At 44.8% G+C, this 26,000-nt stretch overlaps 1 protein-coding gene across 1 annotated transcript; it reads right to left on the bottom strand.

The window, feature by feature from the left end:
* Window positions 1-10,664: 10,664 nt before the first annotated feature.
* Window positions 10,665-25,540, bottom strand: OSGIN1 (oxidative stress induced growth inhibitor 1). The gene is made up of 6 exons (XM_083749956.1): window positions 25,383-25,540; window positions 19,375-19,486; window positions 16,206-16,342; window positions 15,143-15,334; window positions 14,091-14,182; window positions 10,665-12,869 (listed from the first exon to the last, which is right to left on the bottom strand). The coding sequence occupies exons 2-6, from the start codon at window positions 19,430-19,432 to the stop codon at window positions 11,897-11,899; spliced, it is 1,452 nt and encodes a 483-aa protein (XP_083606082.1). The 5' UTR covers window positions 19,433-19,486; window positions 25,383-25,540; the 3' UTR covers window positions 10,665-11,896.
* Between the last annotated feature and the right edge of the window lie 460 nt (window positions 25,541-26,000).

Genomic DNA, 26,000 nt, shown 5'->3' with positions numbered 1-26,000 from the left:
CAACTGTTTCAGGAAAGTGCCTATAGCAGGTGCCTGTTGCATCCCAACAGGAATGCTCTTCCACAAAACAGGAGACCCCTGAGTGGGTCTGCAAGCTGGCATTTTTCGTTTCCCACAATGTCCCTGGCATAGCATAATTCTGGGTCCAAGGAATGGCCTTGCCTATCATTGGCTCTGGCACCATGTGCTTATAGATCTCCCTTTCTTCCATCCTATCACAGTCCCAGCCTACACCAGCCACCATTGAGTGTGGGGAATTTAAGGTGTCTGCTTGCAGATCCTCTTCCCATCCACAATACCAGGTGAGCCAGCAGCCTATTAATATGGGAGCCACGCAGACAACACTTCACAGAGGGAATTTTTGACCTGGCCTGGGCCTGACTGGGATCAAGCATCTAGTTTATCTTCTTTTTTAAACATCTGGAAAAACATGGGCAATGATAGCGCTGGTCACCATACTGCTGTCCGCATCAAGTGTTGTCCATCTCCAGGCATTGATCTGAAAGCTGTGTCAACACCAAACTTCCCTGCCTCCTTAGTCTCGTGCTGCTTTAGCACAAAACAAAAAGTGCAAAGTCACAGTCACATTCATTGCCATGCTGAAGCTCCGGCTGACTGGCAATCCCATTTCAGCAAGTTTGCTGTAATAAATAACTCCCCAAACAGGGAAGTCACAAAAGCTGTAGCCAAGAAGTCGGCAAGCGTACACACACACACACACACACACACTCCAACTTCACACCAGAAGACATATGATTTAGGGTGGAACAAGGACAGCTTTGTGGTGATGATTCACCACACATTTCACATCATATGAACAAAATGCAAAAGATAAGGTGTTAAGACAAGGGTGGAGGACCTTCCTTAGCTTGAAGACCAGCTTTCCTTGTGGGCAACCTTCTGAGGGCCACATGCCAGGGGTGGGAGGGGCCAAAGCCCACAGTGGACAATGAATGTAACCTTTACTTTTATATAGTAGGCTAGTTACCACACATACAGCCCACACACCCTGCGTCCAAGCAAGCAAAAGGCATGATCAGAGTTCATTCCAGCCAAGCAAAATCACCAAGGAGGGTACAAAGCAAGGCCAGTGACGGATGTGGTCTGAGGAAAGAATAGGGTGTGGGAAGAGTCCCTGAGGACCAGACAGAGAGGGGTAGTGAGGTCACATTTGGCATCTGGGCCTGAGGTTCCTCAGCCCTGAGTTAAGATATAAAAGATTTGGGGGGGGGTCAGCCTTAGAAGCAAGTCTGAGCTAAAAAATGCCCATCGTTGTGGTTTAATTACGATTGTCTGGAAACAGAGCACACTATTCAATGAACAGAAGATGAAGCTTGAAATGGCTTGATTTCCATTGATTCCTTGTGGAAGGTTCAATTCCATACAGATTGAGATGCATTTTGTCCCAACTTCATCTCTTTCTCTCCCTGTTTCTCATGATACTTGGTCTACTGAGCTATCCCCAATTTCAGCTTTTGCACCACTGGCTATTTTGCCTAAACACACTTTATTAGGGAAAGTGACTCAGTAGCAGAGCAGCTGCTTTGCATGCAGAAGGTCCCATCTGCAGGTGGGGCTGGGAATGCCCCCTGCCTGAAAACCAAGAGAGCTGCTGCCAGTCAGTGTAGACAGTACAGAGCTAGACCCATTGACCTGACTCAGCTTCCCAAGTTTCTATGCTATTGTCTTGTGTCTTAAGCTTGTACTAACAATAATTTGATAAAAGGTTCCGGTGCAAAAAATAAGGAAATATAGATGTCACAGAATCAACATATTGGTAGCTATAGAACCACGAACAATTCCCCCTATTCTGGGCATGGTCATAAATCACTATTCCACATGGGAATGTACAAACAGCTAAAATCATAGAACTGGGGTCATCATGGCAGCTACAATGGCAGTTTCTTAAGCAAAGCATTATATTAAGCCATAGGGAAGGCTTACAAGATGAAATACCACCTACTAGCTTAGGCAACCTGGTCATGGTTACTGTTACTGGATTCTTGGGGTGATGATGCTATCTGTTTTATAGCTAATGACAACCTTTCATAGCCTTGTTACCAGCATGCTCCCCTGCAGTCACTTCTGCCTGCAACCTCATGGAAGCTAATTTTAGAGTGGTGATGGGGAAAACACCCTCCCTCTGCTGCTTTTCCACTGAAAACTGCCCCTTCCCAAATCTACTTTTCCATTTGAAAGAGAAAGAGAGAGAGAGGAAGAGAGAGTCCAAAATCCACAGCTGGGCTATGCCTTTATTGGGGCCAGCCAACATGTCAAAACAAAAGTGTGGAAAGCTTTTGAGTTCTCCAGAACTCTTTATTAAACAGGATATTGTAGAGTTGGAAAAGGTTCAGACAAGGGCAACCAAAATTATCAAGGGATTGGAGCAACTCCCCTGTGGTGAAAGATTGCAGCGTTTGGGACTTTAGATTAAAGGTGAGCAAAAGGTCACATAGCAGAAGTTCATAAAAATATGCATGGCACTGGGAAAGTGGATAGAGAAATGTTTTAGTGTTTTAAAATTCATGGACCGTCTATGAAGCTGAATGCTGGACAATTCAGGACAGATAAAAGGAAGTACTTCTCCATGAGTACTATGGAACTTGCCCTCACAAGAGGCAGTAATGGCCACCAACCTGGATGGTTTTAAAAAAGGATTGGACAAATTCATGGAGGATAAGACTATCGATGGCTACTAGCCATGATAGCTATGCTCTGCCTCCATGGTTCAAGGCACTAGCGCTTCTGAATACCAGTTGCTGGGAACCACAGGAGGGCAGAGTGCTCTTGTGCTTGGATTTCCTATAGCCATCTGGTTGACCACTGTGAGAACATGATGCTGGACTGGACAGGCTATTGGTCTGATCCAAAAGGTTCTTACGTTTTTATCTGGCAAGGTGTTACGAGAGGGTTTGGGGGACTAGGAAAACAAAACTGTACAGCAAATTGTGGGATAACCAGCCTTGTATAACCAACAAGCTTAAGTCTAATTGATGCACGAAGGGTTAATGCTATAGAGTAAGCTGTCCTGCCAGACTTAGCTATGCCTACTTCCCCTCACCATGGGAGGAAATAGGTAATCAAGCATTTGTTCTCCCAGGCTAGCAGAGAAGCTCAGGTTCTAAGCTGCTTGCCACTCTTCAGTTCCTATACCACTAATTTAGGAACTTTTACCACTTTAAAAAAAATCCTTCCAGTAGCACCTTAGAGACCAACTAAGTTAGCTATTGGTATGAGCTTTCTTGTGCACATGAAAGCTCATACCAATAGCTAACTTAGTTGGTCTCTAAGGTGCTACTGGAAGGTTTTTTAAATCTTGTTTTGCCTACGGCAGACCAACATGGGTACCTACCTGTAACTTTTACCACTTTGTAAGCCAATTTTACTGTCTGCGCAACTATTCCGAAGCATGTGAATCTGATCTTTGAAGAGTTTGTCAGCAAACATCTTTTTTCCTTTTTTCTTTTAACATAACCAAACGTCTTTTTCTAGGCTTGGAGAAAAGAAAAACTTTGGAACTCACTTTAAAGGACATATTTTAAAGTATTTCATGCTTTACTTTGCTGCATGTTTTGTGATTTTAAATCTCTGCTGGGGTTCTCTCACCAAAGAGTACATGCCTCAAACATGCCTCTTGGCATCTAGGGAATTCTGCTTTCTATACCAACACAAATTTGGCTGATGTAGCCATGAAGTAGCCTCGCTTCAGATTTCAAGGAGATAAAGAATTACACAACTTTTAGAAGACATCTGAAGGCAGCCCTGTATCAGGAGGTTTTTAAGCTTGATGTTTTTGTTTTGTTTTTAGATATGCTGTAAGATGCCCGGAGTGGCTGGGGAAACCCAGCCAGATGAGCAGGGTGTAAATATTATTATTATTATTATTATTATTATTATTATTATTATTATTATGTCAGTTTGTAGACTCAGTTCCAAGAAGAAGATTGCAGGTTGAATATGGAAAGAAAGAAAGAAAGAAAGAAAGACAACACCCAACATTCTGTTTCACATGTTTGTGTACAATGTGTAAAGTCTTATGTTGGATTAACCTTAACAGTGTAGCACATGTCTTTTTCAGCACCTGGGTGTGTAGAACTCCTCTGTGTCTTGACAGACATACCCAGAGATGGCATCTTCCAAAGCATGTATAGACTCATTTCTTTCCTTTGACCATAAAATACACAATCTGTTCTCTTAATCTAGACTGGCTTCTACACAAAAAGATTATATAACCGGTGGCCTGCATTGCAGCAGAAATGAAACCCCAAACCAGCTCTCATATTCTCCCATGTAAACTCCCTACATTGCACAACTTAACCCCCGGAAGACACTGCTCCTGCCTTCCCGTGATGAAAAGCTTCTTGCTTTCTCCTTTGCCAACAAAGTGATAATTGCCTGGGAACAGCCCAGCCTGGGAGGAAACCAATTTTAATCTGCTTTTCTTACTTCTTGTTTGCCAAATGTCTCCAATTCCCAGACTACTTATCAAATCTAGTGTGGTGGGGGAGAGAGAAATCTTGCCTCAAGACGGGCCTGATCACAAGGTGGCCTAAAGCTACATCTTAGGCATCAAAAATCAGAGTACAGGGCCTAAATGTCTTGGTTCCACCAGTGGATTGTGCTTAGCTGGGTTAAGAGCATAAGAAGACCCCTGCTAGATCAGGCCATTGGTCCATCTCACAGCGGCCAGCCAGATGCCCATTATGGGAAGTCTGCAAGCAGAAGCAGAATGCGACAGCCCTCTCCTGACTTGTGATTCCAGTCAACTGACATTCAGAGGTATACTGCCTCTGAGAGTGGAGATAGAAGATAGCCACCATGGCTAGTAGCCACCACAATGACTCAACTGGGGATACAACTCCTGGTCAATTTTGCATAAGTCAGTTTCTTCCAATTTTCAGATAAATCTGTCAATTCTATTCTAAGATCAGCATACTTAAAAACGTATTTCAAAATGTCAACGGGCAGAGTCAGCATTACTTCACCGCTTCCCCAGTTGCAAATATAAGGCGGTATGCAATGCTAGCTCTGCTCAGAGTGGACCCATTGAAGTTACTAAACAAGATCAACTTAGGCCCACTAATTTCAATGGATCTGCTCTGAGTAGGACTAGCATTGGCTACCACCCAAAGTTTCTACGAAATATTAGTTGCCAACCAGAGGGTTTTTATTGTTTGCACTAGGGAATAACAATAGGGATGTCATCTATAGTTAGGGTCAGAGTTGAGCCTTAGGAAAATGCTGGAGCATTTGTTCAGGGGTGGAACAAAGTAGACACAATTGTTGTCATGGCCCAGCCTGAACAGAAAGCCACACTAAAAGATCGATGTTTTTACAAAAGTAAAACAGATATCATGTGGCACTACCGGTTTTTCTTTTCTTCTTTTCTTTTCCTTTCTTTCACTTCTGAGCTAAACTAACACATGTATTTGCAGAGTGGCAAAGCTGTCTCTTGTCCCTCTCCCAGTTGTCGCATTTGCACAGGGGCCTTTGGTGCCACAACTAGAATTTCCTTGGGAGCGTCAGGGCAGGGTGATCCTCCCTGGGGAACATCAAAGCCTGCAGATGAATGACAGATAGTTGAAAGCATGTTCTACTCTCCCTGGCTTGATCCCTTTTGTCAGTCTGACCTCTTCCCTTTTTAGCTCCATCCAACTATGCAGCAGTAAAGTTTATATTTCTCTCCCGCTGCCAAGATTGTGTCATAACCATTCCTGACTCCATCGCTGGCTTCAGATCAGTCTTCTGCTAGACCTACTCCAGAATACCTCTTCCCTGAGCCCCTTGTCATATTACTACCATGCCAAGTGACACGCTGTGATGTGGTCTCTGCAGTCCATACCCCTTCCCCACCCCCTGAATTCCAGGTCCCTCTCACCCCCTTCCCATCCGGTCTTTTCTTGGAACCATCATAACAACTCTTCCTTTGAACAATGTTATAGCGCAAAACCCTTCAAGAGTATCAAGTGCAGGTTTTAGATGGGAAATGTTGGCTCAGCACTTGCATCATGGAATAAAATGAACACATACCTAAAATGGTACATATACCACAGTGATCTACTAATGGCAATCCATGTCAAAAGTCTAAATTTTGGTGAATTTCCTTAAAAATTGCTCAAAAACTCCCCTAGTGTGTGGGGATGGCAGAGCTGGTAACTTTTAAATGCAAGTTCTGAAATTTCCTTGTATTTTGGTTGCCTGTGATGGGTATTGTGATCCAGATTGTTGTCCCTGTTTCTGAAGAGTCACCAGTGATTGGCTGACTATAATCTATGCTGACACTGGCTCACTGTGTTTCTCAGTAAATCAGATGCTTTCCTGTAAATGATGCCGATTCATTGACCATATGACTTGGCATCTTGTTCAGCAGTGAGTACACACACGCTGCAATCCATGCTACGACTGAAAAGCCCTTTTGTTGCATTTTACTTTGTTGTGTTCCTTCCCTTGGGGAAAATGAAGCTACTTATTTGGCCTCCCATAACCTTCCTGAAAAACACATTTGCTGTCAGGGAGCAGGGACGTGGAAACCTGTGGCCCTCTAGATGTTGAGAGACGGCAACTCCCATAAATCTTGCTCCTGGGGCTGAGAGCTGTCCTTTGAAATTCACTCTCCTCCAAATTTTGTGATGCAGTTCTCCAAACAGAAAATGTGTTACAGAACTGTGTATATGTGAATGGGTGCATAAGAATGCATACCTCAGTGAAACACACGTACAAAAAAAGCATTATATTTGGGAGAAATAGCTTTGCAGAAATGTGTCTGTTGTGTGGTCTTGCTTGCCTGCCACTCTTTCCTCTGGAATTTTCATTTGGGAGATTTGCCCAGAAAATTATCTTGCAGTGTAGCCTTGTCTCCTCACTTGGCTACAGGAGGCCCTGAAACAGGAGTCCAATTACTGCAAATGGCATCTCCATCCTAGTTGAACTGAAGGCCTGGGCCCAGTACACAGGCCTGAAACATGCCCGTTTCACTCAAACAGTTCCTACAGAGCCAATAAACAGGCTTGAGAAATCGGATCTTTGCAAATTCCAGGTCAAACCAATCTGATCTGCACCTCCCGGAGTAATAGCTGGATCAGAACTCAGCTATCCACCCTCTCACAAAACATACCAAACTAATTTTTTAAAATGTGTATTGTGAGAGAAAATTCATGTAGGAATTTCAATGCAATTCTAAGTGTGAATTACTTTTTTAAAATCACAAAACCATTTCAAAACAGCAATTCAGATTCATGCTGGAACAAAACAGAACAGCCCACTTGAGTGAGCACCACAAAGGAAAGTGACCCACAGCTGTTTCATCTTTCAGTGGGCTCTTAGGCAAACTTGGTCCCTCCCCTTTCTCCACTACCCATTCATGTCTCTTCCTCTGGCCTTAATCTGTGCACTTGCCAGGGCCGGCTCTCCCATTTGGCAGAGTGAGGCAGAGTTGGGGCAACATGAACGGGCAGGAAGTTGTTAGTTACTGGTGCTGTATTTTTATTCCCATGGAGAGGGGCTTCTGGGATTATCTTTCTCAGGTGCCAAAGTAACTTGACTGACCTTGGGTATGCTGCAACTTGACCTAGGGGCAGGCGTGATGTATGCCACCTCAGGCAGCAAAATCGGAATAACATTGGAGGGCTGTGGAATTTAACAGTGCAGAATTGTTGGGGGCTTGGCAGTCCGCCAACAATGCCTACTCATGGCACCAGCCCCATAGCTGGTTCACCTATGAATTGGTCTCATGGCCTGGTCCTATGTGACTGCTTACAATGTCCCCAGCTTGCCATCACATAGTGAAGTGAAAGGTCATGCAGACTGTACAAAGGTTTTGTCTGTACAAAGAGTCTGCTTTATACATCCTTCCTGGGTGACTGGTGCAATCTCCCAAATCCATGATTAGCACTCTTTTTCTCCAACTGCAAAACTCCAGGTGATGTAACTTAAGATCAGCCATCAAGGGGTGAACAAAGGAACACTGGATCTGTTGGGGATATGACTTTCCCACTTAACATCTTCCTAGTCTGACTTGCATTTTGCATGAAAATATATTTCTGCATATATTGCACTCTGCAAGGAGGTGAGGAAACACAGCCGTAGCCTCACTACAACTATGCACAGGTCTGCTTCTGCTGATCTGTGGCTGCCCACCTAGCTGCGACTTGATCACTCAGACTGGAATGTTCTGTATGAAGAGAGGATGACGCTCAGCTTCAAGGGCTTGAATGGCAGAGGGGGAATCAGCAAGTATCATCTCCATAAATACCCCACCACCACTCATTTAGACACACCAGTTTACAGTCCTTGCTGATGCAGGAATTTGAGAGTTGGCCAAAGCATCTATTTTTAGCAAAGGCCTACAGCCCAGTTATTTATTCGTATTTCTTTTTTAGGCACAGGCAGTTGGGAAGCCAATGTGGTGCAACGATGGAAATTTACAGTTCGTGAACTTCACTGTGGCTCCTGGAACGGAGATAGAATAGTATAAAGAGAAAAGGTATTTGCCTAGTTTCAGAAGAAATCAGGGGTATGGTTTTGCACTTAGCTTGAGGTCAGGGTGGCCAAGTGTCCTGTTTTACAGAGGATGGCCCTCTGTTTGAAGGAGTTGAATTGGGATTCAAGATGATCTTGACAGGTTAGAGAACTGGGCAAAAACGAATGAGTTTCAATAGGGACACATGTAAGATTCTACACTTAGGCAGGAAGAACCAGCTACACAAATTTAAGATGAGGGACATCTCACCTGCCAGTAGTACAAGTGAAAAGGATCTATGGATCTTAGTAGACCATAAGCTTAGCATGAGTCAACAGTGTGATGCAGCTGCAGCAAAAAAAACCTAATGTTATTCTAGGCTGTGGTAACAGAAGTCTAGTATCCCAATCAAGGGAAGTCATAGTCCCACTCTATTCTGCCTTGGTCAGACCCCACTTGGAGCACTGTGTCCTAATAAATAGTTCCATAGTTTTGTGGAGTGCCTGACCCTTGCAGGACTCTGAGGGGCTAAATGGATCAACTTTCACTTTCAGAAATCCTGGAAGCTGGGTGGGGGCCAGGAGACGGTGCTTGGAACGGATCAGGCATAGAGTTGCCCAGGAAAGCAGAGGTCAGCACAAAGCCCCACAGCAAGAAATTCCACCTGCCAGCAACCACCTTGCTTCCCAAGCCTGTGGGTGCAGCTGAGGAGCCATTATACAAGCTGCGCTGTGTGAAGTGGCTTGCTGAGATTAGGGATGGATGAGTCTGCCAATGTCCAGCCAGTGTCATTTTTACACGCTCTGGCCTGGGGCACCTCTTGGAATGAACTAGTTTGGTTTAACCATTTTCACTCAATTGGTTCAGTCATCTCCAAACTGCACCTGAAAGTAGTTCCTGCCCTGGCTTCCGCCTTGGATGAAAAATTGTTGCTCTCAGCTTGGGAAATCCCCAAATCCTTTGCTGATAAAATCAACCCATCTTCTCAGCATCAGTTCCAAGTGCAGGATATGTGGTTCAATGGTTCATAAGCCGAGTTCTAGGATACATGGTTAAGGAAATGCACTGTCCCAACACGCCCCTCCCACTCTGTTTTCAAAGAAAAGTGGGACACCAGTTCTCACCCCAAGTGAGAAGACTGCTTGCAAGCAAGTGCTACTTCAGGCAATGAGGTGATTTGTTCATGCTGGTGACAAAACCTATATCCAACCTTCTAAATCTCCCTCTGACTCCAACCCAGCTGGCTCTGCCAATGGCCAGCTGCTTTTTTGGGGGGGGCTATCCTTGCTCTCAGGAGGTGGAGGACTTGACCAGCTCCCCCTACCTCCATCCTGGCCAGGTCTTCTGGTGAAGACAGGATGGAAGCTTCCTCCTAATTTGTCAATTTAACATGATACAAATACAGTTGTATCTCGGGTTAAGAACTTAATGCATTCCACAGGTCCATTCTTAACCTGAAACGGTTCTTAGCCTGAGGCATGCTTTCGCTAATGGGGCCTCCCACTGCCACTGGTGGGCAATTTCCATTCTTATTCTGGGGCCAAGTTCTTAACCTGGAGCAACCACTTCCTGGTTAGCGGAGTTTGTAACCCAAGGTACAACTGTCAAGCCTTTGTAGCTGGGACTGAACTCAGCAAGCCTGCACCCTAATGTGCATGCAAAAAAATACACAAGTTAAAGCATGCACAGTAAGTCAAAAAGAAAACACAGCCAAGCCATTTGACCTCTAGCTTGGCAAATTCTGTTCAGATTTTCTGTTTCACTTCCCTCTTCTATATAGCTGAAGGAGATTCATGAGGCCCAGAGCTTGCATGGGTTGGTTGACTTCCAGCTCACTATGGCTTCTCTTCCTCCACTGAAATGTGTAAACTCAGAAGTTAACGCAAGTTCAGGGGTGTTATTTAAGGATAAACCTGTCCAAGGTTGGCTGTGCTAAAGGAGCAATTCAGGAACTTAGGCACAAATAGTTTGCTCTGCAGATCTTACCTGATAAAAAGAGATGTGAGCCCTAGATACTTATTTAAGCCACCCAAGTGCATCAGAACAGAAATTACTGCTGGCTTTCCCTGGTTGAAAAAATGTTGCTAACTGGGTACTTTGTGTCCCAGCTAGGCACTGACCTTGGCAATGAATAATCCACATATATCCCCATTAAACAGAACACATTTGGGGCAATAACTTTGCTTAAGGGTGGAGAGACTACACATTTGTAAAACGCCAAAATATTTTTATTTAAAAACAGTATACAAAAAATACTCCATATATATATAAAATCTTTCAAAATCTTTTTGAAAAACCTTTTGCTTATAAACCAGCAAAATTTAAGTTTATAAAATTCAGCATGTAGAGCTAAAGTCAACAAGGGGGTATTGAAGGATTTCCTAAGATTTCAGCTGTTGCATCCATGATTGCTTAGCTAGGCTACTCAAAATCCACACCTCTAAAGGAGAGCAGGAGAGCAGTGGGCGGCAGGTACAGAAGCCTTTGCCAACGAGTGCTCTACTGGTATTTTGGACTACAACTCCCATCAGCCCCAGACAGCATGGCTGTGCTGCTTTGGCTGATGGGGGTTGCAGTCCAAAACATCTGGAAAGAACCAGGTTGGAGAAGGCTGGGCTACAACACAATATTCAACATCAGGATGCCCTTGAATACCCACAAAAGCAGGTTATGTCCTTAGAGCTACTTTAGGAACTTGCCAATTAGCTGCAGAACCTTCTTACGCTCCTTAAAATGTACTCTAGAGGATCCCCCCAATGTTTGTGGGACTTTGGGGGAATAAGAGGCTACTGCCAAATGGGCCCAAGAAAAACCCACTTGGCACCATTAGTGTATCAAATAAAAAATAAAAAAAATAAAGGAGCCAGCTCAGCCCAGCGGTTCCATCGACCAAAGCATTGCTTAGATCCCCTAATCGCTTCCAGCGGTTTGAGACCCGCGGGCACTGCCTGGCTTAAAAAAAAATAAAAAAAAATTAAGCTTACAGCTTTGTGCAACTTTGGATCCAAGTCACACACTCTTTTTGAGTGATGCTTTCTATTTCACAGCTGTTCAGAATGGTATTTTTTTATGGGACAGTGAAGATTAGAGAAATCTACATAATAAATGTGAACACTGATCTACATTCGAAGGAGACCCTGTTGCCTATTTCACTCTGAGTATCCAGAAACCAGCAGCTGTTCCAGCACCTTTCCACTTCTTGTGTGCCAAAGCCTGCATAGAGCTGCCTCCCCAACTTGTAAAGCAGGGAGAAAAGGTTGGGCATGTGGCAGCACGTCCCGCAAGCACATTGTTTTGAATCTGCGACCTGGCCTTTCAGAGCAGACCTACCAAATGCTACAATGGAGAGACATTATATCTGGTAGACTTGCATGTGTTCAGTTCCCCTCTTCTCAAAGGCTGCTGTGGGTCTTTCTCTAAGGGGAATGTCCGCAATTGTTATGGGGGGTTGGGGTTGGCCTTCTTCAGCAGAGAGCTGGCCACCGCCAAAGCACCACCTTGCACAAACCGCACAAAATTGTCCCCAGCTAATGGTCCCATGGCATAGAGTCCCTTCTCGTGGACAGACTCGTAGGTAAAGGGATCAACATCGATGGGGTTCCTCTTGGAGCTGACCGGCTGCTCACAGTCCACCGCCAAGTCCACACCGTTGTTGGGCAGGTAGGTTAGGTTAGGGTTGGAGCCGATGAGGACAAAAGCCATGGAGATGTTGTGTATTTTCTGGCGGCCACTCTTATCGCAAAAGATGCATTTCCTGTCCTCTGTGAAGGTGACGATGTGGTGCTCAGGAAGGCTGACATAGCATTCATATGGCCCCGGGTAAGGGATGGCCTGCTCTTTCATCATCTGATGGACTTTGTGGTACTCGGGATACATTGTCTTAGGGAGCTGGTTGAAGATGAGGGCTGGGTCATTGACCTTTCTGCGGAAGGCGTGAATCACTGGGATGTTGCAATGGTGAGCAAAGAGGATGGCGTCTGCCGCAGTGAGTCCAGCGCCAACAATCAGGATCGGGTCGGACATCATGCCAATCTCCTTGTTCTTTACAGCTTCTTCAAGGGCGGAGAGCGTGTGGTGGACAAATGGAAGGTGCTCCCCTTTCACCCCTAAGCGGGATGGGCTGTCGTATGTCCCTGTGGCCAAAACCACATTTTCCGCATACACAGAGAAGGGCTGTGTACCACTGACCGTCGTGAGAAACCCGTCAACCTGGAAGAGGCTCCCACTGTCTACCTGGGGGTTGGTTTGTGGATTTTGACTGTTGTAGCAGGAGTCTACATCCACACTCAGTTTCTTTACAGACGTCACAAGAGTTCCACAGCGAAAGTTTTGCTTTAACCCTTTCTTTGCCACATAGTACTGATAATACTGGACTATGTCTCCTGCAGTCGCTCTGTTATTTCTGAAGCCCCTGTAACAAGAATATGACTATCAGTACAGACAGATGATCAAGGAACACATTTCCTATGGCAACTTATTCAGGCTAATTCTCACCACCTTGCATTGCTGAGCAAGGTGTCATTGAGGCAAATTCAAGGTACTGTACACATTTTAACTTTTAAAACAGCCTACCTTCCACATTGGATCATCAATTATCACTGGACTATAACTCACATCATCCCTGATCACTGACCATGCTGGCTGGGGATTATGGGGATTGTAGTCCAACAATGTGTTGAGCCTCAAGGCTGGAGCATGCTGGTCTATGACCCTTAGCCAACAACCAGGGATGATGGGGCAACATTTGGGTACCAAGGCTGAAGAACACTGGTTCAGGCAGCATTGAACTAGGGGCACCTATGCTCTGACTTGGTATAAGTCAGCTGCCTAAGCTTCTACTTCAAAATACAGCCAGCTTAAGTGGAGTTCACTGCATGCTGCCCAATTCATAATAACTACAGCTCACAGAAAAGAATTCATAATAACTACAGCCCACAGAAAAGAACGCCCAGTTATCAAATTTTGTGGATTGTATTCAAGGTTACAGTAGTTCCTTTTGCATCTTTGTTCTACTTATCTTTTGTGTTTGGGCTTGCACACTCAACTGACTGCTTGTTGACTCAGTCCGCACCTGCAGAACTGAGGTGGAACATCCCTTTTACAGTTAATCAGTTTTACCCAGAGGGCTTTGGGTGGATTACAAGCAAAACGCTAGGCAGAGGCAAAGCCACCTTTTCTCCCCATGCCAGCCGAATAGTGCCTCCCGCAAGACATCCCAAATAAGGCTTTTGAAAAAATTCCTTCACAGTGACTAGACTGCAACAAGAAGGACTTTTTTACATGCATTTATTTGCTTTTGTGCAGTCAAGAGGGTTATTTGATCATGGATGATCATAATAGGACAGGTAACATGATGCCTTGGATCTACTGGGCCTACTAAGTACAGAGCCACTGTGAGGCAATGGTTAGAGTGTGGGACTAGCATCTGGGAGATCAGAGTTTGAATCCCCACTCAGCCATGAAGCTCACTAGGTCAGCCCGGGCCAGTCTCTCAGCTTAGCCTACCTCACAGGGCTGTCATAAAATGGGGGAGGGAGAACTATGAGCACCTTGGAGGAAAGTAGAGATATAAATGCAAGAAATAATAAGGAAAGCTTCTCATTTGATTATTTTCCTCCAAGAGCAAGCGTACCTTTTCTTCTTACTCAACCAGTCTTTGAACTGCAGGTCAGGAAGCCCCATCCAGTCTCCCTGGCTCAGTGTGAACATGGATCCCTCGATAGACTAAAAAAAGAATGAAGATATCACATAAATCAATGAATTGTGGCTGGAGGTGGATGAAAACTGCACTGCAGTGTAGCAAGTCTCATGGGGTCTCTGGTCACCCCTTTAATTCCTTTGTCTATTCTAAAAATAAATGTGGGTGTTGCAAGAGATTAAGTGGAATGTTCAATCTTCTTTTGGCTTGTCATAAATATGCAGAGCCACAGAGCAGAGTGTCCACCACATGTTTGGACTTCAGCTACCATCAATCCTAACCCACATGGCTGTGTTGGCCTGGGGTGATGGGAATTGTGGTCCAAAATATCGAGAAACCTGCCACAGGGACTAAATTGGCTTACGTCCAGCAAATCCAGCACATGCTTTCTACCATTATTTCTTCCTGCTGGAGTTCACTGATAGAGCAGGAATACATATAAACAGCTCAGAACTTGTTCAGATAAACTACAGTTCAAGCACATCCCATAACTCCATAGTTAGTTGACATATTTCAACCCTGAACAGGAAAAGTCTAGCCATCTTGCAGATTGCAATAGGCCAGGGATGGTTAACCTCAAACTCAGGGGCCAAATACACCCCCTCAGGCTCTTGGGATTCTTGCCTGGGTGGAACAGGTCCTGAAAGTGTGGTAATGTCACTTGCTTGCTGGGGATAGAGAGCTGTGGGTATAGCTCTCTGACTTTGTGTGGCTGAAAATTACCCTATCATTCAAAGGTAAGACCCATGCCCACTGCCCACTTTTGCCTGTGGTCCCACACCCTACAGACATGTGGTCCCTGGAAGGTTCTCTACAAGGTAATGTGGCCCTTGGGTTGTAAAAGATTTTCGACTCCTGTGATGGGTCATCCCTCATGGATGAAAAGATCAGCTTGGGTTGAGTCTTAAGGGACCAACCACTTCTAAGATGGGTCAACAAACTGTTGCCACTGCTTTAAAGGATCCAATATACAGAATTGCACTTACATGCCAGGCTCCTCCAGGAAGGTTTTTGCCAAGAACCAGATGAGGAATGGCTCTGTCAGGTTGATGTGACCAAGCAAGGACCGAATCTGCAGTCCCACCAAAATCAGTATCTGGACGCATCAGGGCATCAAAAAGGAGAGCAACTGGGCTGGAGGATCGCCCTTCCAGACCTTCAGATAGGTACTCAATATCCTGGAGGGAAAGAGAGAACTCTTGATGAACACCAATCTTCTAATCATCACAAATTCTGGATTCAGAAGGCTTAGTTATGGGCAGTCATCAGGAGAGCCAGTGTGGCATAGTGGTTAGAGTGTCAGACTAGGACCTGGGAGACCAGGGTTCAAATCCCCACTCAGCATGAAGCTCACTGAGTGACCTTGGGCCAGTCATTGCCTTTCAGCCTGAGTACCTCACAGGGTTGTTGCAGGGGTTAAATGATGAGGGGGAGAACCATGTGTACCACCTGGAGCTCCTTGGAGAAAAAAGTGGGCCATGAATGAATGAATGCTAGATGAATGTACAATCCCTTTCCTGTTTATTCTAAGTGGCACTCCTTATACCCTGGACGCACTATTTAATGCAAGGATAAGGAATGGAAGTCCTTATCTCCTTCACACATAAATACCTCATAGGCCATGTCTGACAGGTGGGCCACCCCATCCACTTTTCCATCACTTGACAGAACAGTGGCATGAGACAAGCCATTTTTGCCATGTGGGTGATCAGACAATTGTCAGGGCTTACATAAGCACCACGTACCCCAACAATTAGCCAATGGCTGCTTCTTGCAAAGGACTATCTCACAAAGTACTGGTGTCACCAATAAGCTGATTGAGGGTGCCTACAACCCTTGCTTTGGTCCAGCTGTGTCTTTAGTCATCTCACACCTGACAAAGGGGAGGTGGGTGCCTCATTGGTGCCTACCGGGCAATTGCTTTAATATACAAGGCTGCCCCTAACAGGGCCAAGATCATGCTTCACTTGCTCTAAAGTAGAGAATCATTTTAGAGCCCAAATTCCCTCTGTTGAAGGATGAACCAAGGGTGCTGAGAGCTGTACCAACCTGGTCTAAGATGGAAACCTCAGGTATCTCTTCCAGTTTCCTTTGCAGAATGGGATTCGGATGAACAGGGTTCCTTCGGACATAGGGAATGTTACCAGACAGTAGGTAGGATAAGCAGATCCCCGAAGGGCCATTTCCTGAAAGAGAAATTAGATGGCTCCATAAGGCACAGTGTGTTATCCAGAGATGGAGGCTCAGTTCCCAGGTCTTGGGAAGGTTCTTCTGCTCATCAAACAGGCCCAAGACATTCTGCTGCTGGAGGCAAAGCATCAAATGTTCTCCCTCTAAGTCACAGGGTTCCAGAAATTGATCCCACATAGTTTGCCACATGTCAGCCCCTGTTATCCAATGTGGTTTGGCAGGTGGTATAGTGCTGCAGCAACAGCTTTCCTGCAGAAGGGTTGCTGTTGCTTACTGGAAGAGGAAGGGGTGAGATAACATGGAGGTGGAAAAAGCAGTCCACCTGGTGGGAAATTACGATGGCAGCTCCACCCCACCCAGCAAGCACTCCTGCTTGCTGGTTATCTACTGTTTGATGACTGTGCTTTTTGTCCAACAGATTAAGTCTCATATGTTCCTAAGATAGCCACTTTCATAAATCTACATAAGTCATGAAGTACGCTCCAGTTAATTCCCAACAATTCTCACACTCTGGATTCTGCTGTCAAATGTTTGCTACTGCAAAATCTTTGGAAGGCTAAGGCTGGTGCTGAAAAGCAAATATAATTTCTGCTGTGTTTTTTTTTTTTAAAAATGTGTTTTTAGTCGCCAGCATTTTAAAATTGGTTCTGCTGCTTGTGATGTTTTCAAGCTTCATTTTTGCAATTGTTCAACGCCGCCTTCATGCTGCACATTGTCAGGTTTTGCCATTTTATCCTGCTTTTAATTTTTTCTTCCACGGCGCCTAAGGAGCAACAGCTGTTGGGCACCTAATGAATTTAGAACAAAAGTAACAACATCTTCAGCCAGCCTTGGAAACCAATAACTATTTCAGGCAGAGTTTCCACAGGGTTCAGTCTCCCAGCCTCCTTCTGAGCTGGATTAATATTTTACAGGGCCTTTGTCTAACCATCTGCCACTTTTTGAAGCTCAGTTCCTCACTAGAATGTGTCCAAACCAACAGCTGCATAATGCAAGAAAGCTGGTTAGGGTGACACAGCAACCTATCAGAGCATTAGTATCCCTATGCCATTTGGCAGAGTCACCACATTGTAAAAGCCAGCTGGGAGGAGAGATTTCTCAAGGAGCTATATTTAAAGTGCTCCCTCTCCCCTCCCTGCTTAGCATCAACCAAAGAAGGTCTCAGTCACGGACAATTAATACTCGCAGGGACACCATCCACCGCCATGCTATCCAAAGCCTGTGGGGTGCTCAGGTGACCAGCTGAAACTTCTGAGCCCACACTGGTACTTCTTTGGCTGCAAAGAACATTTATGGCCAATTTGGTCCAGTAAAGTTGATGGCCAAAATCCACTGCATTTACTGTAAATGCCTGCTTCTCATCTGAAGTTGAGCCTGCATAGTACAGGTTATGTAAGGCTCCTCTTTGCAAAACAAAAACAAACAAACCTCTGAACAGCCAGCAGCTAGATGCTCACAGATAAGGGCTGGCAAGCTTTTTAAACTGCTGAAAGGGGAGAGGGAGAAAAGAAAAGGAGGGGAGGTAAGCAGGCAATTAGGCTGCAGTCAAGAAGCAGTGGGCAGAAATACTCAAATTAAAGTTCCCTCTCTGCCTTCTGTGCAGGGGAAAGAATATTTACAACTTGGCTCAGGGCAGCAGTGTGGTGCCCTTCATATGTTAGGGACTACAACTCCCATAATCCATGGGTATCGGCCATTTTGACTGAGGATGGTGGCAGCTGTAGCCCAAAACATCTGGAGGACACCACTTTGGCTACTCCTGAGCTTGCTCATACAATTAAAATAAGAAGGGTGGTGAAGTATTTGAGCAACAGAGGTGGAATAAGGGAAGCTTAGACCAAGTCAGACCACCCACCCCTGTCTTAGTAATTGTAGCACTAATGAGCAGCAAACAGTTTTCCTACATAACACTTCCTTAATATAAAATCCACCTAATTTCTCTATCGCTACCGAGGAACCTTTGTTTTTCATAGGGATGGACAAAACTGTCAATTTCTGTTTCTCTCAGTTGCTGTTTTCCAATCTTAAATTCCGTTGTCACATTTCCACACCAGCATGTATATATTTTTAGGTCCTCACAAAATACTTGGCAGCATTTTAGTGTGCATTTCTCCTAATATGGATACTTTTGCACATGATTTTCCTCTTTATTGCAATCAGTTTTGCCAATTATAATACAGTACAATTTTCATGCCATCTTCAGAAATATATTCATTTTTGTCAGACCCCCTCATATACACATCTTTGTGCATAAAATGTATGTAAATTGGAGAGCTGTATTGCAAAATTTGGAGAAGTGTGAATTTCAAAGGACAGCTGTGTTTTGCTTCACATATGGTTCTGGGAAGTGAAAATTAGGTGGGCTCACATTAAAATGGAACTGACCCAAATTTCTTCCCCACTCCTGTGCCTAACAATGGAGACAACTGGATTTTATATTTCCAAAAATATGGAGGATCAACCATTATTTGCCTCTGCTTGCCAGCAGTCCCTCGTAAGACCTCAAAGCACTCAGCAAAGCCTCATCCGAATGCCTCCACTCTCTCCTCTAACATTCAGTCTTAAGGCTGTTGCCTAAATGCAGATTCCCTCTGTGGCTCCAGTATCAGCCAATTCCCATCCCCTTATTGTGATCAAGGGATCTGGAGATCTCAAAACTCTGCATGCGCTTTCATAACATTTTGGTTTGCTTAATAAAAGGATTGTCCTAATCTGGATGTTGTTGACATTTCTCTTTGGGGGTAAAACCTTTGCATTTTTATATAACTCTTCTGTTTCCCACAATCTGTGTCCCTGTAGGGGGAGGGAAGTGTCCCAACAAATTCCCGTTGCATGCAAAGAACTGCAACCCCATTTGTTTCCAGTAAGCAAGCTTGTGTTTGCAGCAAAAAGGGAGGGGGGATACCAGGACACTTCTTGCTTTAATTATAGCTCTTGGAACTGCAGCTTGAGGCTGCTGAGCACATGGTGGCCTGGCGAGATAAGGAGCCCTGGCCATTGTAGATTACTCCCCAGAGTGTATATTTACCTATGATCACTACAGGAAGAGGCTTGGCACTGCTCTGCTCCAGATGTGCATGCAACATGGTTGGGTGCTCGCTCACTCTCGGCCAGCAAAGTTCGAGGACCTCCAAGTCAGTCTGCAACAATAAAGCCAAGCAAATATTTGTTATCACCAGAACACCCTGATAATGGTGGAAAACTACTTGTGTGCATGTAAGAGCAGAAAGAAGTACCATCAGCAACCAAGTTTTTAAAATGGAAGAATTCTGCGTGCTATGTCCACTCCACTTTTTGAATTTGCATCTTGGGTCTTTCTCCCCACTCTGAAAGGTGAGATTCAAGTGCTTTTTAGGAGGCCTGTGACACCCCAGCTTTCTGCAACCTGCAGTTCCTCATTGTCAGAGGAAGAACTTCTGAAGAACCGCTGAGAATCCTGAGCAATTTAGAATCCTCATCTACACACTGACAAGAGTAGGGTCTACAGTGCAGACACTGTACAACAAGGACAGCATCACTGGCGGTGGGGTGGGGTGGAGAGAAGCTGGGAAGGTCTCAACCCCAAACTCCCTCATGCAATTCTATTTGCATGGGAAATTAGAGCTTATATGATGCCCAATATCACTTCTATGAGGAACTATCACCACCACCAGCAGCCAAGGAGCAGGTCATTCTTCCAACCACAAGCAATGTTTAAGTCAACCCAAAGGTAGTAATGCAACCAAATTCAAGCTATAGGTTCTCCTGGTTTTCTTCTCTTTGCTTTTCCAGAGTTGTTGAAAACCAAGAATCTTCAAATCATCAAGAATGGAGAGGGGAGTGGGTGAGCTGGGGGAGAAATTCTTGAAATAACTCTTCTTTTTGGAGGTTCTTAGTCACCAGAGCACATCTCATTGAACTTCTGCTGTGCTCATTGAGTGGAGAAAGAACTTTGACAGCTTTCCAATAACATTTTCCCATAAGCTTGGCAAGTAGCCCTGGGCTCGGCATGTGGTTTCCTCAAAGTCATTGCATTACTGTAACCTGGAGGCAGAATGTGGTATCCTTCAGGGCTACCAGACAGAACAATACAGCTACTGCTTTAAAATTGTATGAAGCCAAGTTCTAAACTAGGTGTGTGACACAAGCCCTGTTGAGGCACTATGTCCTTCACAAGATGAGGGGAAGTCTGGGGATGAGCTACTGAAAGTCTGCAGATGAAAGCATGCCATGCTCAAGTAGGCTTTCCACATTCACAAACTAGAACCCTGATTATCCAGGTTCTAGATCACACTGGAATACCTGTTGCTGGAAACAACAGGAGTAGACAGTGCTCTTGTGCTGGAGTCCCACAGGCATCTGTTTGCCCACTGTGGCAACAGGATGCTGAACTAGATGGGCCATTGGCCGGATCCAGCAGCCTCTTCTTATGAAGCATACATTTTTTCTTTATTTTTCTTTAACAATATGTATATATTGCTTAATTGGGGGGGGAAACCCTCTAAGTAAAATGCTCTGTATTATTTTATAAACTAATTAAAAATATTCATAAGCGAATGCTGATAAAATCAAGCAACATTAAAAACAGGTAGACATAACAGAAAGATTTCCGAATGTAGATAAAATCGGCAGTCATGAATACATAATTTCGAAATCATGTCTGGATAGACTTGCCTAAACAAAAAAGTTTTTAGTGGGTGATGAAAGCGACTGTCTGGCATCAATAGGCAGTTCCTGCCAGAGCATAGATACTGTCATGTTAAAAATTCATTGCGAGGGCAGAATGCGCATTAAGACGCATTTGGAGAGGTGTGAGCACTGCAGATCACAGAGCAGTCAAGTGGGCACATATGGAAATCTCCGCAGAACCTCTTGGGGACCTCTTGGTAGTTCCACCTTCCTCAGAAGTTCAGGGTGGGTTTGAAGGCCTAGAGAGGGCTTTCTCTGTGGCAGCCTCTAAGTTGTGGAAATCCCTCCCCACAGATGAGCTGGGCACCTTCACTATACAGTCTCCATCATATGATGAAGACCCACCTCTTTACACTGGCTTTTGGCCCCTGAGAAATTATATTTTTTGGACCTGCCCTATTCTTGTGACTGTAACTCATTTTAAACTGTTTTTAATGGGAGGTTTCAAATTGTTACAACTTGCCCTGGCACCTCAGGCAGTAGGGCGGGGAATAAATCAAAACCATCACCATCATTCATCAAGTAAAATGGTCCCAAGGTCTTAAAAGTTTTAAACACTAGCAAAAGCAGAGGAGGCTCCTAATCACATGCTTCAGCCCCCAACGTGGTGGGTTCCAGGGATGGGCAAGAAGGAAGTGACAGGAGAAATGGGGCCAGCACCACACAGTTCTGTGAGTGTGTGTGGTTGAATAGGCCTACAGGAGATCTTCAATTAGGACCTTTCACACTGGTTTCCTATAGCTTCTTTGAAGACTGGGGAAGTAGTGCTGGGACAGGAGGTTCAGCCCTTTCCTTCATTGCCCTTTTCCCAATCTTAGCCATTCCTTGCCTGCCTGCCCTATCCTGAGAGCTAACAGCTAATTTGGAGGAGGAGAAGGTGATTTCGATAAGGGCAAGGGATGCCACTTCCCCAGTCTTTAAAACAGCCACAATGGGGTTTCCTTTTCTTTTCTCTTCTCTCTCTCTCTTTAAGAAAGACCCAAACAAACCACAAGAGATCTTAATCACTGGTCACATCCAATTTAGCCTTAGGAGTCTGGGGTAAGGAAAATATCCCAAAGCTTCTCAGTTTGTTGTGCTCAAATCCATGTATTTCATTACATATAAATATTAGTTCCTTTTCCTCAATCTGTGTAAGAGATGAAATAACTTCGAGTGCTGAACATACACAGAAGGCATATTGTAGCTATGATTCACTTTCTATGTTCTCTTTGGGGTGCTTTCCTTGTCTGACTCATCTTCATAAAAGGGACAGGTGAAATATATTAATCCATTATGTTAGAATGATTATTGTTAGTCACATGTAACTTAATTGGCAGATTTAGTCACAGACCTAAGGCTTTCTGCCAGAACCATCCAACTGAAAGTTTACACACACACACACACACACACACACACACACACACACTAGCAGAGATCAATGAAACCCATTGAGTGAACTGAGTTTGGGGAAGACAAAGGACAGTGTTCTCCCCACAGAATGCCTAATTCACTAGTGGAACTTACTGCCACAAGATGCAAAGGGCACTGGCTAGGATGACTTAAAAGAAAGAAACTAAACAAATGCATGGAGGTGGTACTGATCAGTGGCTGTCAACCACAATAGATTTGCCATATTCAAAAGCTGCCATTCTCTGCATTTCAGATTTCAGAAGTTGGAGGCAAGCAAGGCTCTGTTGCCTTCATACTGAGCATGTCAATTTTCCAGGGACATCTGGCTAGCTGTTTTTGGAAGCCAAGCTGGACTATTGGTCCACCAAGCTCAGTATTTTCCACAGCAGGGCTAGGAGCATCTGTTCATCTCCAGATGTTGGGACTATTATCATTCCTAACCATTGGGGCTGCTGGGAGTTGGAGTCCAATAACATCTGGAGGTCCATGGTTCCTCATCCATGGCAATAGCTCTCCAGGATCTCAGGCAGCGGTCTTTGCCAGCCATACTGGGAGGTGCCAAATATTGAACCTGAGCCCTTAGCATGCAAGCACATGTTCTGCCACTAAGTTACAGTCCTCCCCCATTTTTTGCCTGATTCAGCAAGGTTCATCTTAGGTCAAGGACAAGGAATGTGTCTCTCCAGGTGCTGTTGGACCCCAACTCGCATCAGCCTGGCCAACATAGCCAATGGTCAAGGGTTAGGGGTGTTGTGGTCCACAGCAACATCTAGAGGGCCACCAGTTCCCCACCCGTGCTTCAGGTTCTTAATCAACTACATGCATCCCACAAGGACAGCTGCCTAGGTAAGATTATGCTACAATACAGGATTGCAGCAATCTTCCATGTTGCCCCATCACTCTTATCTCTATGGCTTAGCTTCTAACTGCTTGTCACCTTGTAATCAGAAGCATGCACTAACAAATTTGACAACAATTCAATCCTCTGTCAACAGAAGTTGCTCTGGGAGGAGGAGTGTATATCACTTCAAGAAGGGTCTCTTATCTAGGCCAACCTTAACCGCAAACAGCCTTATCCTTCCTGGCCCTTTAGCTCCTGAATATTCATTTCTCATCGCTGGAGGCATGCAGGTTCCCAAGCAGACAATGTAGTGCCTTATTGCCACTTTGCAAGGTCACATACCAGGTTCCCACGAGTCAATTGCTTGGCCATGATGGTTTCAAAGTAAAAGAGGTTAAGTAAGGGGATTAGAGGGGAGCATTGCGGAGCATTTGGAATAGCAGAGTTCCTCAGTGAAGGACTGCACTCATAGCTCAGTGGTACAGCAGTAGCTTTTGCATGCAAAAGGTCCCAGGTTCAATCCCTGGTATCTCTTGGTAGGGCTAGGAAAAACCCCTGCCTGAAACTCTGGAGAGCCACTACAGATCAGACTCAATATAAGGCAGCTGCCTATGTTCCTTATACAGTGAGCAAGATAACAAGGGGTGGGCATCTACAATCCACACTGGGTATTCTGGTGAAAGACAGTGGGCTCAAGCCAGAGATGGAGTCAAGGTCTGCAGTGCCTGAGCTCAGCCCTGGGGAAGGACCATAGCTCAGTGACAGAACATTTGTTTTGGATGCAGACAGTCCCATGATCAAAGTCTGGCGTCTTGAGGTAGGGCTGGGAATGTCCCCAGTCTGAAACCCCACCAATCAGTACAAGCAATGTGGAACTAAATGGGTCCTGTTTTCTGGGTCCTTGTGGCTTTACCTAGCTGCACTGGCAGAGCGCTAGACAGCACTGGGCAGTTGGGTTTAGACACGCTTTTAATTTCCCACAGTGACCCTAGAGAGACACTAGATTGAGTGCATTGTGAGAAATGAAGAGCAGCCATATTCAGCCATCTAACTTCAAGAAATTTGTTTCCTGAGGCATTAGGTCTTAACAGAAGAAAGATAAGCTTAGCAAGAGGTGAGCTGGTTAAGAAAAGAGATCAGATTATTTGAAAGGTAACAAAATAAGGCCTTGAACAGAACAAAGAATTCTATCTTTTGTCCAGCTGTAACATATAGCACTCCCCAAACATCTTAAGAGGGCCAATTCTTGCCGAACATGAAGAACTCGGTCTGAATGCAAAATGCATGTGAAATATTGCCCTTTCTGTCCTCATTTTATGACATGCCATAGTTGCCAGCAGAGAAAAAGTGTGCTAAATACATAAACCTGAGTTTATTATTCAGGATGACTTCAGAGTTGTGAAATCGGCCTTTGATCCCCTGAAATTGCTCTCTGGTATCTTTCCACTCCTTTGTAACTGATCTGCAGATTCCACATTTGCGCTGCCAGCACCAATATCCCGCTGTGGTGATAACATTACATAACCGTACTCAGCAGAGAGACCTCCCTCTGGCCAAACCATGCCAGGCTCACCCATGTTTGGCCACTGGAGTCAGGGAGATGCTTCCAAGTTGAAGAAACTGTATCTTAGAAATCCTACACCAAAGGTAAGCGATAGCATTTCTGCTAGAGGATCTACCAGTGATTTCATCAGGACCCAAATAGCCTTTTACAAAAGCATTTTTCCGCCTGCACACAGCTATTTTGAAGCAAGAGGGTTAAAAAGTTCTGCCAGCCATACCAGTCTGACAGGTGCGTCCCAAGAATGCAAAGTCACATGCCGCCAGACACTCCTTTGATTCCGGTCACTTCAATTTTGAATATACAGTGGAGAGACTGTCCCCTTGGCATTTTCCCACAGTTCCACACCACCTTCTGCTTTCTAAAAGGCAGAAACATCTCTGTTCCCATTTGTCAAGAGGAGTGCTTCCCTTCTGCTCAGCTGATTCATACCCCCAAAAAATTCCCCTAGCATGAACGAGGGTGAATTCTTGGTTATCTGGTGCCTTTCTCTTTTTAAAGCACTTATTTCTTACAATGCGGACTGGCAGTCAACTTAGTAAACCTTTTTGGCATCCTTCCAGTGTCATCTTACCTTGGAAAAAGTCTGCTGGATCTCAAGGAAGGCCTGTCAGTCACAGGTGTCCCTCTAGCCAGAAGAGAATGAACCAGCCGGCTGTTTCGAGAAACTACTTCTCTCCCGCCCTCCCTTCTCCAGCTGCAGTTTAAATATATTACAGGCAAGTCTCCAGTCCAGAGGAGGCGGGGCTCAGGGCCTTGTGGGCAGGGCTAGGAAACTCTCTCATAAGCATGAGTCAGCAGCAGCAGCAGCAGCAGCCCAGTCATTTACGCACTTTTATGAATGGAGCTACACAGTAACTGTTACTTGGGGGGGGGGGGAGCACGGACACAGCCTAGAATGAAAAAGAACTGGATAAAAAGTAGCCTTGACACTCCCCTGGTGCCAAAGGCATAGAAGACCATTTTGTAGATTTTGTTATCTAGAGCCAAAGGGACAGTAACAGTGCAGTGCTGGGATTACTGAACACAACTGATCTGAGAGCAAGTCCCACTGAATTCACTGGAACTTATTTAAATCACTTTAAAACAAATGACAGTCAAGAGGTTAGAGTGGATTCTTTAAAAAAGAAAAAAAAAAGGAAGTTGCTCAAGAAGTAGAAATACTGTAAAACTGCAGTTTTTTAATAGTTTT

This window comes from Podarcis gaigeae (assembly GCF_964106915.1).
Source record: "Podarcis gaigeae genome assembly, chromosome: 8".
Classification (NCBI taxonomy): domain Eukaryota; kingdom Metazoa; phylum Chordata; class Lepidosauria; order Squamata; family Lacertidae; genus Podarcis; species Podarcis gaigeae.
This window is presented reverse-complemented; position numbering and strand designations above follow the sequence as displayed.

Bases quoted from the DNA above. Each gene is read 5' to 3' on its own strand.
- OSGIN1 (XM_083749956.1), bottom strand. From the start codon at position 19,432: ATGTTGCATGCACATCTGGAGCAGAGCAGTGCCAAGCCTCTTCCTGTA. The intron at 16,343-19,374 runs GTAAATATACAC...TTTCTCTTTCAG, and splicing joins TCTTCCTGTAGTGATCATAG to GAAATGGCCCTTCGGGGATC. The intron at 15,335-16,205 runs GTTGGTACAGCT...CTTTCCCTCCAG, and splicing joins AGGTTTCCATCTTAGACCAG to GATATTGAGTACCTATCTGA.